This window comes from Rhineura floridana, chromosome 4, assembly GCF_030035675.1.
Source record: "Rhineura floridana isolate rRhiFlo1 chromosome 4, rRhiFlo1.hap2, whole genome shotgun sequence".
NCBI classification, from domain to species: Eukaryota; Metazoa; Chordata; class Lepidosauria; order Squamata; family Rhineuridae; genus Rhineura; species Rhineura floridana.
The window spans coordinates 131,078,210-131,094,619 of record NC_084483.1 but is presented as its reverse complement, the minus strand read 5'-3'; the positions used below and the strand labels follow the sequence as shown (position 1 = coordinate 131,094,619).

Below are 16,410 nucleotides of genomic sequence, written 5' to 3'. Positions count from 1 at the left end.
CACTCACTATGAAGGAACAGGTGCATAGTTTGGGGGTACTCCTGACTCCATTACTGTCACTTGAGGCTCAAGGGGCCTTGGTAGCAAGGAGTGCCTTCCATCAGCTTCATCTGGGGGCACAGGTAAGACCCTGTGTGGACAGGGATAGCCTGATCTCTGTTGTCTATGCCCTGGTAACCTTTAAACTGGATTACTGCAATGCATTGCACATGCGGCTGTATTTAAAGATAGTTCGGAAACTAAAGCTGGTGCAGAATTCAGCAGTCAGATTGCTCAATGGGGTAAGATGGTCTGAGCACATAACACCAATTCTGGCACAATTACAATGGCTACCAATTAGTTTCCGGGCTCAATTCAAAGTGCTGGTTTTGACCTATAAAGCCTTATATAGCTCAGGACTCCAATACTTCAAGGACTGCCTCCCCATATGAACCAACCTGGACCCTGTGTTTGGGATCTGAGGCCCTTCTTTGTGTGCCCCCTCTAAGAGAGGTATGGAGGGTGGTGACATGAGAGTGGGCCTTCTCAGTGGTGGCCCCCCACTTATGAAATGTTCTCCCCAGGGAGGCATACCTGACACCATTATTACCGATTTTTAGGCACCAGGCAAAAACATTTCTCCCAGGCATTTGGCTCCTAATTTTGAAGGGCCTTTGGAGGGCTCTTGATGTTGTAGCCTCTTTTAGGAAGTGGGGTGTTCCACCACCTTTTATACTTATGTGTGTTTAAACTTTTTATTTTAACATTTATTGATTGTACGTTGCTTTGGGTTCACTTTAGTGAAGAAAAGAACTAACAAATTTAATAAATTAATAAATAAAATGTATATATCACTTCCCCCCCATTTACTTCATAAAAATTCAGTTACATACCGATGATTTCTCTGCACTTATCCATCAGTGTCTGTGTGTGCATATAATGGAGTTCTGTTAAAATAGAAATAGTGTTGACATGCATTTAAGGCTGCACTCCTATACGCATATTCCTGGAAGTAAGCCATATTTATTTCAATAGAGCTTACTTCTGAGTAGATATGTATGGGATTGCATTGCACAATGCTCATGCAAGCTAGCTGTTAAAGCTGCACTGCCATCTTTATTAATGAAAAACAAATACACATTTAACTTATTGGGCAGCAAGTAATGTAGAGTATTATTTGAGCAAAAGAGTTCATGTGCTGCTTTGTCCCTGTAATTCCAAAAACAAAATAAAAAAGATTTAGGAGTACTTTAATATGTTACATTCTTCCTAAATGAAAATTGCCTCAGAATGTGATTTGTGTAGTAGTCTTAAGTAATATAACCACACTTACGGAATTACATATAATAATAATAGTCCTTACTGTTTAAGCAATTAAGTCATAGCAATTTTAGAATGACACAAAAGTTGGATCGCAAGGAGTTCACCATTTAAATAGGATTCAGCTTTATCTGGCATCCAGGCACAGGATATTAAAGGACAGAATCTGTGCAAGTCTGAAATCATATATCATCTCTGCAGCCTCCCTCCCTTCTTCTTAGAAATAATTTTCCCCGTTTTTCTCATTACTTAGGAGACAATATTATGATGAGAATGATATCATACTGACAGCATGAGAAACCAATGCTGCCTTACCAAAAGAGTATAGGGCAGAGTTCTTGTAAACTCTTTTTTTTTTAAATAACAATTTGAATCCATACTTTTCAGCCATTTGAATTTTAAATATATGTTATAGACTTACAAATGGCTATTACAAATGTGAGTGGCAAACCGTTATACTTGTTTAAGGCAAGCTTAGTAGAAATTACACATTTTCATTGTTTCTATTACATATTTTTAAACTGTGCGGGCTACATAAAGTCATAGAATAAGAGAACCACAATTATTGTGTAGTACAGAGGACGACAAATTTCTCTAGTGATAAAAATTAGAGTGGGTAAAATACCTGATGTAATTTACATACCTTAAAATATATATTAGGTAACAATAATATGACTGTATGCACGATACAAGAAGCTCACTGATCGTAACAGGAGATAGCCAGTTGTGACGATGGCATTTATTACCTCTGGAGCCTAATTTATGTTAGCTGAGATAAAGGTTGATGATGATGATGGTAGCAATACTATAATAGCTAATGGCTTAGGCTGCAATCCTACACCCATTTATCTGCGAGTAAGCCCACTGAATTCAATAGGATTTACTTATGAGTAGGCATGGTGGAAAGTTCAAAGACAGTTTCCTGCTGCCCCCTACGCAGTCATCTATGTCCCCCAAAACAACTTTCTGGAGGGTTGAGGGACCTCCTGAACAATTTGGGATAGGGAGGCTGCTGGGGACGGGGGAACCACTCAACACTGGATGGTTGAGGGGTGGGCATTATCCTCTTTCCACAGGCTGTATCACATTTTTCAGGAGGGCCCCAAAGCCAGGAGGGGAGCCAGATACCTTTCATGGGCATCACTGATGGCTGCAGTGGTAAGAAGGGGGTGGGAAAGTTTCTTTGATTGGAATCTGTCATTGCTTATTCCGGATGAATATCTGTATTAAACAACTGCTGTAGCAAAAATGACCAAGAAATGCTGAGGCACCATCAAAACTGACAGATTTATTATGGCTGACCCACTTTGTCAGATGCATGAAGTGTTCCTCTCAGTTTACTGATACATTTGTATGTCCGGAGTAAAATGAGTTGAGTAACAGAAGTACATAACAACCAGCCATTGTGTACATTCTCCATGCCTCATGAAGAATGTATACATATTCTGCCCTCAAAGAGAAAATTGTGCACATTTCCCAAAATTTTCCAACAGGCCTTGGGGAATGTGGCTATCTTGATAGGGTTTTGTACATTCCCCAGGCAATATGCATCATATTTAGAGGTCTTGGGGAATGTTAATATCTTGATTGCATTTTATGCACTCTCCAGGCAATATGCATAATCTCTTAACAGACTTCAGGAAATGTGCATATCTAAACAGGATGTTGCACGTTCTCTACATATTATGCATAATCTTGGGGTTATGTTGCCTGTGGAGTGCACCTTTTTTTAAGTTAAAAGGAAGTCCCTTTACCTTTAATGTAGGGATGGCCAAGAATTTCAATTCAGTTCACATTTCAGGCCAAAATTTGTGCTTTCTGAAACCAAAACACAGCCATCCTTTGCAATTTGCACTTGTTCAAATTTTTGTGATGCAGTTCACCAACGAAACAATGTTTACAAAAATGCATCCATTAGGGGAAAGTGTACATAAAAATTAATATATGAGTGAAAATAACATGCAAAAATGCATTATATGATGATAAATGGCTTGCAAAAATGTGTAAATTAGTCAAAGCTGCCTACAAAAATGTGTTTATTAGGAGAAACTTGCACTAAAATACTGGAGAATATAGGTGAAGTTTTTTTTAAAAAAAAATCGCAAATTGCTGCAGAAGTGTAGAGAACTAAATTTATGATTGGAAAAATGAGAAACTGAGAGAACCAAAATTGACAGTTCTTTCTACCCCTACTTCCTAGAATGGTGGAGAAGCTGCACCATATGGTGGTGGTATAAAGATGGCTTTAAAAAAGTTAAAGCAAAAACACCCCCGTCACATCATAATGTTAATATTTAAACACACACAATCTTTATACCCAAACTTCATTTTCTAATACCATCACCACCCCTATGAATGGATAAAAATAAAATTTGGTTACATTATTGGATTTTTTAAATTTATTTTGTTATGTTTATATTCTACACTTCTTCCCAGAAGGAGCCCATGATGGCGAACAAACAACAAAACACTAAAAAGTCTATAAAACATCTTAAAAACAAGACATGTTTAAAAAAACATTTTTAAAACAACATTACAATTAAAAAATATTTTAAAATATCGTAAAAATAATTCCAACACAGATGCAGACTAGGATAAAGTTTCTACTTAAAAGGCTTGTTGAAAGAGGAAGGTCTTCAGTAGGCATCAAAAAGATAACAGAGATTGTGCCTGTCTAATATTGATGAGGAGGGAATTCCAAAGAGTAGGTGCCACCACACTAAAGGTTTGTTTCCTATGTTTTTCAGAACAGACCAGCTGATGAGATGGTATCTGCAAGAGACCCTCACCTGCACAGTGCAGTGATCGACTGGGTATATAAGGGATAAGGTGATCTTTCAGGTATCTTGGTCCTAAGCTATATAGGGCTTTATACACGAAAACCAACACCTTGAACTTAGCCTGGTAGCTAATGGGCAGCCAGTGCGATTCTTTCAGCAGGGGGGTAACATGTTGGCGATGTCCTGCCCCAGTGAACAGTCATGCTGCTGCATTTTATACCAGCTCCATCCTTCAATACAACTGAATATCACTAGCAGTCATAAAAGTGATACTGTAAACAAAAAGAATATATAAATGAACCAAAGGAAACAATGTATGAAGCAGGAACCTTGAGAAATATCAAAATCTGAAGGAAATGAAACTAACAAAAATTCTAAAAGACCAGTTAATAAGTTAACATTGAAACCAAGGCCAGATTCATATTGCATCCCCATGTACTTCCATTTTTCACAACTGTTATGTGCTGCTCCTAGGCCTGTTGTACAGAATGCTGTGCTATAAGACCCTTCTTTATATATCAGTCCATGCTACATGCTATTGGGAAGTGCAATAAAAAGCGGGAGCTTCTATCAGACATTTAAAATGTCTTCTTTTAAAAACCCAAGTTCACATACACACACTTACACAGCCAGTGGGGGTTGCCCACTCCCCACTGGTGTCTCTCTTCTACCAAGCTTCAAACATACATTCATAGGGGCTTGTTTTTTTTTTGCTGTGCTTGAGTATCAGCTGTATAATATTAGCCAGCAGGGCTCATTTGCTTTACACAATGCCAACTGTTTGTCCTTGAGTGAGCAACACCTTGCCTGCATCTGGCTCAATGGTCCATAAGGGGGATCCTTAACTACAGCCAAGGTATACAGCATGAACTACTCACTGAACATAATTTCCATAATGGAAATGAAATGGCCATTAGAGAATCAGAAGGTGTGTGTGTGTGTGTGTGTGTGTGTGTGTGTGTGTGTGTGTGTGTGTGTGTGTGTGTGTCAGTCAGTCAGTCAGTCAGTCAGTCAGTCAGTCAGTCAGTCAGTCAGTCAGTCTGTCAGTCAGTCGGGGTAAAGGCAGATTCAGCCAGCTACTGGAGATTTTCAGTGTCTCCTTCACAAGCACTGTGCCACACATCCCATGCCATGGCTGATCCTCCCACTGGTGTTACACTGCCAGCTGTCCCCTCTTGCAGCTTCTTTACTGTCTTATTTGCGCCTAGTTCCCCCTTTCCTATGTTATCCCCAGCAGGGCCAGCAATTCAACCTGCACCCCACATCCATTCAAGGAAACAACACAGATAGCAGAATTATTTATTGAAAACTTGTATTTGTCATGGCACGGGTGCACATTGAAAAGTAGTGTTCCCCTTCCCCCACCAAAAAAATGAGTATCACTTGGTTGATAGGAATAAAATGGAGCATAGCATTTCCTTCCCACAGATCCACTGTAAGGTCTAAGATGGGGCAGGGGAGGAAGGGAGGGAAATGGGTGCCAAATTGGGTGCAGTACTGAAATCACTTCCACCAAAATAGCAATCCTGCGCTGCATTGCTGGTTCACATGACATGGACAGCAATGGCAAAATGCAATAACTCCCAAAAGGTGACATAAAACTAGTCTGAGAATTCACAGAATAGTGGGTCAGAAGCAGGTTCTCAACATAAGCAGGGGTGAGCATTGTGAGACAAGAAGCAATAATGTGTGTGTGTGTGTGTGTGTGTCACCTGCCTCAAAAAGGAATATGTCCCCCCCCAACTCCCCGCTCATCTCTCTGGTTTCTTGTTTGGGCAGAGACATAAAAGTGAACAAAAATATTGTTCAATAGTTGGAGGGTGGGGAGAGAGAGAGAAGAGTGACTAACCAATCTGGAGATTGGTAGTGGGGAGGGCATATGGCTCGTGTGTAGTTCCTGTGCAGGGTGAGAGCCTGTGCAGTGAACTGAATGATAAGAGAAAGTTGCCAGATGCCTTCAGAGTGACAGTCTGTAACTGGCAGAAGGCTGGCCCTCCCTGGGTGTGAGACAAAGGGGGAGTAGATGTGTTAAAAATATTGAGTGGGTCTGACTGTTCCCAATTCTTGCAGAAGCCTACTGGGATAATTGGCTCAGATAGATTTTGTTGGTGGGCTCTTGTTGGGTCCCTTTCAGGTGTTTAGGAGACGTCTTAGTAAGGAGAGACATGGGTGATGCCACCCCAATTTCAGTGATCATGGGTAGAGGGAAGTATAGCCATGGGGGGTGACGAGGGCAAGGCTGTATACACTTTGTTCCTTGCTCCCACTCTTATGGATGGGTTCCTCACTGCTCATCTGCTGTGTCCACTGGTCTGTGTGTGTTGTTGTTGTTTAATGCCAGATTGGTACAAAATAAGACCACACTCATCCATGATTTGATCATGGATGAAGGTGCTGATTTGGTGTGCATTACCGAGACCTGGGTGGGTGAGCTGGGAAGAGTTGATCTGACCCAGCTTTGCCCACCTGTATACTCAGTGCAACACCAACACAAGCTGCAGGGATGGGGAGGAGGAGTTGCTATGGCCTACAGAACTTCCATCTCTGTCACCAGGAAACCATTCTGTCTTGGAGCTGACTGTGAGGACCTGCATCTGGAGTCAGGCCATGGGGAGAGTAAACTAAGGTCGCTGCTGGTGTACCATCCACCCTGCTGCCCGGCAGCTTCTATGACTGAGCTGTCAGAGGCCATCTCGGCTGTGGTGTTGGAGGAGCCCAGAACGATAGTCCTGGATGATTTCAGTCTCCATGCTAAGGCTGCCTCTAGTGTTCTGGCTTGAGACTTCATGGTCTCCATGATGACCATGGGGCTGTCTCAAGTTGTCACCAGCCTGACACATAGTGCAGGGCACACCCTTGACTTGGTTTTGGAAGAAGGGGTGGTCTGGAGATGGGGGGGTGGATGTCACCCCATTGTCACGGTCAGACCACTTCCTAGTGAACTTTAGACATATGGCCTGATCCTTCCCTTTAGGGGACAGATTAAGATGGTCCACCCACAGAGACTAATGGAATCCACTGGATTTCTGAATGCCCTGGGGGAGTTCCCAGTAGATAGAGCAAGTGACTCTGTTGAAGCTCTTGTCACACTGTGGAACAGTGAGGTGCATCAGGCTCTTGACACGGTTTCCCCCGAGCGCCCTCTCCAGTATTGTGGAGCCTGGTTTGCACCTTGGTACACCAGTGAGCTAAGGGCAATGAAACAGGCTGGACAATGGCTAGAGCGCAAGTGGCAAAAGATGTGCTTGAGGCTGATCGGGCACAAGTAAAACATCATAACCATGCCTACTGTGTGGTGGTGAGGGCAGCGAAGCCATCCAGTGGAGCTTTTCCATATTGTCAAGGTCTGTTGACATCAACTCCAGGAAATTGAGTTTTAGACCCTTCTAAACCCAGGCCCACTGTGAATTGTTTGCAAGGCACTTTGAGGGTGAGGTTGCTTGCCTCCGTAGCAGTCTTGATGCCCCATCCACATCTACTGTAGTCCCCAGTGAGGTGTCCAGTGTAATGGGTATTGGAGGCACTGTCGCTCTCAGAGAATAGCATTGGATGACTGTCTTTTGGCCCCCTGGCAGTTGTGCTGTGGGATGCCGCAGGGTACCATCTTGTCCCCCATGCTGTTTAACATCTATATGAAGCCCTTGGGAGCGGACATCAAGAGATTTAGGGTGAGGTGTCAGTAGTACACTGACGATACCCAGATCTATTTCTCTGTAACATCTGAATCGGGAGAGGCTGTGCAAGCCCTGGACTCGGTAGTGGGCTGGATGAGGACCAATAAACTGAGTCTGAATCCTAGCAAGACAGAGGCACTCTGGGTTGGCACTTCCTGAGTTCAGATAATTGGTCATTTGCCTGCTTTGGATGGGGTCGTACTCCCTCTGACAGAGCAGGTCGGTAGTCTGTGGGTGCTCCTAGATCCATCTTTGTCACTAGAGGCCCAGGTGACCTCAGTGGCTAGGAGTGCCTTTTACCAGCTGTGCCTGGTAAGACAGCTGTGGCCATTTCTGGACCGGGATAGCCCAATGACTGTTGTCCACGCACTGGTAACCTCCAGGTTGGATTACTATAATGCACTCTATGTGGGGCTGCCCGTGAGGTTGGTCCGGAAGCTACAGCTGGTGCAAAATGCTGTGGTGAGACTGTTCACTGTGGCAGGGTATCACCAACATGTTACTCCGCTGCTGAAAGAATTGCACTGGCTGCCCATTTGCTACTGGGCCAAGTTCAGGGTTCTAGTTTTGGTGTACAAAGCCCTATACAGCTTGAAGACCGTCTTATCCCTTGTATACCCAGTCGATCACTGAGCTCTGCAGGTGAGGGCCTCCTGGAGATACCGTCTTATCAGGAGGTCCATTCTGCACAACATAAGAAACGGACCTTTAGTGTGGCAGCACCTACCCTTTGGAATTCCCTGAAACGTTAGACAGGCGCCATCTCTGTTATCTTTTCGACGCCTGTTGAAGACCTTCCTCTTTCATCAAGCTTTTTACATTGAGACCTATTCCAGTCTGCATCTGTGTTGGAAATGCTTTTTTATATGTTTTTAAACCTTTTTTAAAAAATATGTTTTTAACCTTTTTTTAAAAAAGATGTCTTTAAAGCTTTTAAAAAAGAATTTAGATGTTTTGTTTTAATGTATTTTAAAGTCTGTTTTTATGATGTTTTAATGTGTTTTTAGTGCTTCTGTCTGCCGCCCTGTGCTTCTGCTGGGAGGAAGGGCGGGATATAAATCAAATAATAAATAAATAAAATAAGATAGAAATTTGTATACACCGCCCTGCCACTTCCTCATTTTTCCAACTGTGTTTGTATGCATTTCATTTACAGCTCTAATCTGTCTGGATTTTCAGCAGAGGGCACTGTACCATAATGAAAATCATGTAGAGTTATAATGGCCAATCTAGTGATTAAGTGATCCACTATTTCCACTGGTGGGTGAAATGCAGGCCTTCAAAAGTAAAACAATGTCTAGAAATATGAGAAATAACTTTTTCTTGAAGTAAAATTCAAAACATTACTATTGTGCCCTCTGCAAAGATGAAATTTTTGTAAAATAATACTGCCCATTTTGTCGTTTAGGATGTATCATTCCAATAATGGGACTTCATAACAATTTCACTATTGTTCACTAGCCTAAAATACAAATGTGTGAGAAGGACTCTTTTTTCTTTGTAGGTATTGGATGCTGCAATAAAATCAGGTGTTTCCAAGTGTGATCCACAAGCCCCTCTTCATTACTATGCACCCAGTGACTGTATACAGCTAAGATCAGAAATAACACTGAACCCAATCGCCGTGCAACAGCTGATATGACTGGTTAGAGTAGTCCCAACAGCTTCTGGACCTGTGCTAATTTGTAGAAGGAACAGTGTGTCACAGATTTGCAATTCCTGGCCAAGCTTATGCAAGAAATGAGCTTCCATTTCCTGGCCAAGGGCTTGCACAACTGCTCTGACCAATAGCATTAGCCTTTACTAATATTGCATAATAGAGTGGCATGTGGAATCCCACATAATCCTGAGGCTAGCCACAGCTTGGCTGCCTAAACTGACCTGATGGTGGGAATGAGAAGAGCCACATCAGCACAAGCTGGTTGCATCACAACCAACCATTTACCACCATTCCTCCAACTTGCTGTTCGGCCCATGGTCAATATTCCCATTGTGCCTTACATTTTGCTTTTCATTATCCTTATGAGACAAAGAAAAATACTTTTTGATTATTGTACTTGCTAATATACTACACACACATACTTGTTGCTACTGTCTCTAATTGTGAAAAATAGTCACAGAGTATTAAATAAGTTTTGTAAATAAATAAGTGTAAATAAGTTTTGTCCCTTTTTTCTTTTTTTACCAAAATCTTTGATTTGAAATGTAAGTTCATTCAAAATATACTTGAACTCATTTTCTCATCCCTAACCTAACCAGATAACAAGGACCCTCCGTGGCGCAGAGTGGTAAGCGGCGGTAACGTAGCCGAAGCTCTGCTCATGGCCGGAGTTCAATTCCAACGGAAGGAGGAAGTCGAATCTCCGGTAAAAGGGGTCGAGGTCCATTCAGCCTTCCATCCATCCGTGGTCGGTAAAATGAGTACCCGGCATATGCTGGAGGGTAAAGAAAGGCCGGGGAAGGAACTGGCAATCCCATCCCATATATATGGTCTGCCTAGTAAACATCGCAAGACATCACCCTAAGAGTCAGAAACGACTCGCACTAGAAGTGCGGTGACACCTTTACTTTTTAACCTAACCTAAGTATGATGGTAGCTGCCAAGTGTGCAATAACAAAATACCAGGGGTTCAGAACTGGCTACTCAGTAACTTCTGTGATCCCTGCAAATGCATGGGAATTTGGTTCATTATGCTGTTGTTGTATTATAATTGTTCACATTAAAAAATTGTTCAGGCTTTTAAACTGAATTTCTGTTATTTCCATGTTGAAAGTTCTCAGCTTATTACATCTATGGCAACTACCCCCCCCCCAAAAAAAAGAGTCTGCACATACAGCATAAGGTTAGGTCAGTTGAGAGAGAGAGAGAGAGAGCTAAATGCCATGGGAATAACGCCATTCCTCATTAGTCGCTGTGGGAGTCTTAACTGCACTGCAACATGAGTAATGAAACAGACATCTCTATAGCCAGCCCTGCAAAACATTCATTGAGTCTCCATTGCAAACGTTCACAAACAGCTTAAAGGCATAAACTTTCCCACTGCCCTTTTAACACCACTTTGCTGTCTTTCAAGAGTTGCCATGTGACATTTTCAGATCCTGCCTATGAATCTCATGAGTCATAGTGCTGGAGTCCTGGCAACGCTGCTCACACTCTTCCACAGCACCACCTTGCCTCTGCCACCGTCTTTTTGCCTTGCTACACACTGCTCTCTCATTGCCCACCAGGAAAACCCATTTATTAATTGTTCAGAATAACACAGGGCTCAAGGAGGCATACATGGTTCTCCCACCCCCATTTGATCCTCAACAACCCTGTGAAGTAAGTTAGGGTGAGAGGCAATCACTGGCCGAACTTCATGGGCCCTGGTCTCCTATGTCATAGTCCAGCACCCTAACCATTACACCACACTGTGGTATCAGGAGCAAAAATAACATGGTGTTCATATGGAGCCATATTGTAACATAATTAATTCTCTTAAATGGAACTATAGTCAGAACTGATCCCATTTGTGAAAGGAGATTCCTCCTCTCCTCTGTGACACCTTTGCTAACAGAAAAGCTTCATAAATTATCTTGCATTTTAGCCATGGTTTATGAACTTTACATACCAGAGGTTCATATCACATACACATATTGAATAGTATTTTTGTGGTTGATGATTATGTGTAAAATTGGATACAAAAGTGTTATGTTTTCATGTGGGTGTGCCATAATGTAGCTTTACTAGGCATTTTGAAACTGTTCTCATTCTTTTAACATACATCACAGGCTAGGACTAAATTCTCAGCCATTGGCTTGTCATATACATTGACAATGGAATGCATAGCTGGAAAATAGCTTTGTTTGAAAGGCAGATGCAAACTATGGGAATTTCCCCCCCTGCAAGTGAAGTGTTTTGCTGCATAGATTAATGCTGCAGTTGTCTGAAATGCCAGCCATTGAGTGTCTTCAGTCACCAGTCCTATAACCCACTATTGTTCTAGCCTAATTGGGGGGGGAGAGGTTTGTGGTGTGACTTTTTTAAAAAAAGTAGCTATTGTTCCATCTAGTACATGCATTAAAGTGACTTAAAATAACATTAAGATGATTGATGTGGTTTTTGTTTCAGTCATTTCTTTAGTCTTTTTCAATTGAGAGTTTTTATCCTTAAAAGGGGCATAGAAATACTATAAATAAATACATAAATAAGTTGCCAACTGCTGGATTCATGTTTTTTTAGAGCCCGATTTTTATTATTTGCTTTACTGTAACTGTGCATAAGTTGTGAATCTGATGTCTGTGCAGTTTAAGAATTGGATCACTAATCTTTTTGCTAAACTACACAGTTAACATGATTTGCTGATGGACCTAACCACTTCAGATGTAGTTGTGTGTGTGTTGCATTTTTGAGTGCTGCCCCATAACAAATGGCACACATAGGCAAAACTAGAATAGTGATAGAGAATATTAGGCTGGAACACTTTCCCCTGACATTCTGGTTTTGTACAGTAAATACAAGGAGTTTGTTAGGGGGTGGCAACATTCAGACTTGCAGCACACCACTGTGAAGCACTTGGAAGCAGAGCTGTACTTTCATCTCAGGAAAAATGGAAAGCTGAATTAAAAGGACCCCATTTTCACTGATCTCTCCTTCATCTCTGTAGTTGGGGGACCCTTCAGAACAGTGTGGAAGGTGTAGAAGTCTGCTGGAGAAAATTGCCTCCCATTCTCTTACATTACTGTTCACCTCTGCTGGATCAAAAGCTGTTCTGAAAGCAGAATGGCAGCATTGGATTTCACCCTGTTTTCTATGGTCCGCTATGGTTCTTTATCTTCATAGTAATACTTGAAGTTTACACCAAAGGAACCAACTGAAATAAACTCTGAAAAAATAATAGAATATTCAAGCTGACGTAATATATTAAGGGTAAATTTGAGGTACCATTTACCTTTATAAAATGAGATTGAACAAGGTAATTATGTCTTTTGTCAGCTGTTATTCAATACAAAGAATTCTATGCTGATGGTATGCTTTCTATTTTGAATTACAGCTCACCACAGCCACCTTGGATGGCAAACTGCAATTGTTCCTACCTGATTGTCAGCCTTGACATCCTTGGCTCTGCTACTTTGAAAATAAAGTTCCCTGAAAGAAAGGAGAAATTTGGTAACTGGGAAAGCTACAGCATATTTCTGTTTTAAATACAGTCTTCCAGATTATGTCTGCCTTCTGTAAACCCACTGGGATTTGCTTTATGGTCTACTGCTGGAAATACATTTAGTATGTGGGCACTGAATTCTTTCTGCTACTGCCCTAGCAGAGCATTATAACATTCATTACCTTGCAGTACATCTTCACAAGTGCTGCAAAGTAGGTAGATGTGTAACATTTTGTTGGGTTATATCCCATTATTTGTAGCTCTAGCCGCCCTAGTACAATTTGTCTGGGAACATCATGTAAGATTTAAGAAAGCTAACATCTAACTATTTACATTTTTATACTTGGCTGGGACTTTTATCTCCACAGCCAGACCTTTAACAAATAAACCTTTGTAACTTCTTGGGTATAACCTTATCCTCCATAATAAACTGATATTCTAGGCATTTATTTTCTTGCCTATTGATTTTCAGTTTGAAGAAAACTGTGGTTCTGAGCATTTTTCCTGTATTGGAACATGCTAGCAAACTTTTACCATAGTTCAGAAACCAGTGGATATGATACCAACCAAATTTCAAGATTGAATTTTATGCGTGCCATTTCTCGTTGTCATCCAAAATGAAATTGAGAAGACAAATCAAATTGGATTTCTGGCTTTCTCCTTTTAAGAACCAGTTAGAAAAAATGTGGTTTGTACTCTTTCACAGCAGGTTGCAAAAAATGTCACTGTGGTACACTCGTCTTTTACAGGAATTCTTTAATCTAATTTTGAAACCATTTTGCGGATGGTCTTTATAAAGCTATATACATTGGGTAGAAACCAACTAACTCATTCCATCAGCACAAGGATTTCCGCTTCTGCAGTGGAACTCCCTTCCCTCCTCCTCCGATATGTACCCTAAATCTTTTCTTAAACCTTAATCCTGATGGTAAAAAAGAAAATATCACATTTGGCTGACTTGGGGGTATATTTGGACCCCACTGAGATTTCCAATTGAAGGATGGGGTCATTTTGTACCCCAGAGACCCCCTTTTTGGGAGGGTCACCACAAGTGTGGTTGACACTACCAAAACACCTTGAGCAAAAAAAGCAATTATTCAGAATTTTTTTGAGGAGTAAACATTGACTCCTTCTCCGTAAACATTGAGTAAAGTTGGGTATTTTTATTTCCAGAAGGAAACCAGTAAGGGGTAACTGGCTGAAATTTGGGGATGTTGTATGGGTGACAGTTTGTGACAGTGTCCTAGAAGGACAACCCTGTAGGTCTACTCATGTATAAATTACACAATAAAAGGCAGAAATGGGCCCCCAGGACTTTTTGCTGGGGTACTTTTGGACCCCAGTAGCTTTTTCTTTCCAGACTCAAAATGGTAAGTGGTAACAGGCTGAGATTTGGGGACATTGTACAGGTTAAAATTTGTGACAGTGTCTTAGTAGTACATCCTGTAGGTCTACTTCTGTGTAAATTACACAATGAAAAGTGTAGCTGGGGTCAGAATGTACCCCAGAAGTCAGGATGAAGGTTTAATTTACCCCCAACTCTCTGGAACGAATTTGGGGAGGGCACAAAGCGTGAACAGGGAGAGGAGAGGAAATAAATTTCCATTGCACAGATGGAAATCCCTGCACTGATAGAACAAGTTAGATACCACTCATTGAGTTGTATCTGACAAAGTCATACTCAGAGTAGACCTGTTGAAATCAATTCACTGGTTACCATTCCCAAAACTGTTTCCCAAACCAATTTAGATCATGCTAAAAGAAAGACCCAGTTCTGATAAGAATGTAAATACCAGTAAGAAGCCCAACCCACCCAAAGGTAAGCCCTTTCAATCCACTTTATTTCACTGGGACATCATTAAGGATGTGCTTCACTATCCTTCTGAAATAAATAGAACTTTTAAAAGTATTCAGTTTTAGTGGGAATGAATGCATGGTTTCTGCATTCCTTGCAAAAAACTTCAGCCACACTTCAGACCCCACTTATCAAGAGCAGTCTATTCACTCTGTATGTGTGCATGCATGCACACACACAAACACATTACATGCAAACTAGGGATGCTGCAGTAATCTAATAGGATCCATTCTTACCCAGATATTGTAAGTTGTTTTACATTTATTTTTAAGGTTGTATTTTCAGTTGTGACCCAACCTGGGACCTCAGGGTGAAGGACAAGTAAATAATAATAATAATAATAATAATAATAATAATTGTTGTTGTTCTTGTTCCATTGGTGCAAGCAATTTTTAGAGCATGTTTAATTCTATATGGTTTATTTTCCAATGATGGTGGAATATGAGTAACTGAATGCACACATTCTTTAGAAGCTTGTAAGAAAGTGAAAATAGTGGTTTGATGCTAAACTCATTTGAGATGTGCTGTTGGAGGAGAGTTGCACATACCATGGACTGCAAAAAAGACAAATAATTGGGTGTTAGAACAAATTAAACCAGAACTGTCACTAGAAGCTAAACTACTTTGGACACATCATGAGAAGACATGATTCACTAGAAAAGACAATAATGCTGGGAAAAACAGAAGGGAGTAGAAAAAGAGGAAGGCCAAACAAGAGATGGATTGATTCCATAAAGGAAGCCAGAGACCTGAATTTACAAGATCTGAACAGGGTGGTTCACGACAGATGCTCTTGGAGATCACTGATTCATAGGGTTGCCGTAAGTCATAATTGACTTGAAGACAGATAACAACAACAACGGGGGAAGGTGTGAGAGTCTGAATATGAAACAAAACTAAAGATCCCATTGATAATAATGGAGTAGCTAGATGGCACATGTGTTTTGAGAATGCACAATTCTAATGGGCATTCAGTTTATGCTTACGGTTCCAAAAAGCAAGGATATCAAATTTACTTCCGAAGTTTCTGTGAATATCTGAGAACATGGAAAAGCACGTTTTGCCAAAGTAAAGATAGTTTTTGCACATCTGTGCTACGTACCAGTGTTTGAACCATTCTATAATGAGCAAAGAAATATTTGGTTACTCCATTTTATTACATCCAAAAGAATGATTTACAATCCAGGGCTTTTCATAGGGTATTCACTCTAGGACAGGGGTTCCCAAACTGTAGTTTTTGGACCATCAGTGGTCCACTAGCTTTGTTCAGGTGGTCTGTGGCATGTCTGAAAAACAGTGAAATTAGCAGCTGTGAACCAGGGGAGCAGTGGCTGCTCCATCATTCTTCGAATCTGGTGGGATGGATCAGAGGTGAAGCGGGGAGGAAGCACTTGAAAGGAGTGGAGAGGACAAGAAGTGAAGTTCATGGGAAGCTAGAATTAAGGAGTTTAATCCTGATTCCATGGAATTCAAATTGTCATACAATAAAATACAATATGTAACACATAAAAGAAGCAATAAAATGCAATTTAAAATCACCCAGCATCTAACACAGCACATTATAATTGCTGCAGCAGGCAGAAAAATAATTAAGGGGTCCACATGACCTTCAGCAATTTCAAATGGTCTGTGGGGGGGAAATGTTTGGGAACCACTGCTGT

The 16,410-nt window shown here is 41.1% G+C and overlaps 1 protein-coding gene across 1 annotated transcript in view; it reads left to right on the top strand.

Annotated features, from left to right (window-relative positions):
• Positions 1-9,835, top strand: part of WDR27 (WD repeat domain 27) — a 142,838-nt gene extending 133,003 nt beyond the window's left edge. Inside the window, exon 25 of the mRNA XM_061624421.1 lies at positions 9,258-9,835. Within this exon, the coding sequence (XP_061480405.1) occupies positions 9,258-9,395 (138 nt within the window). The 3' untranslated portion in view covers positions 9,396-9,835. The remainder of the gene's footprint in view (positions 1-9,257) is intronic.
• The last annotated feature ends 6,575 nt before the right edge of the window (positions 9,836-16,410 follow it).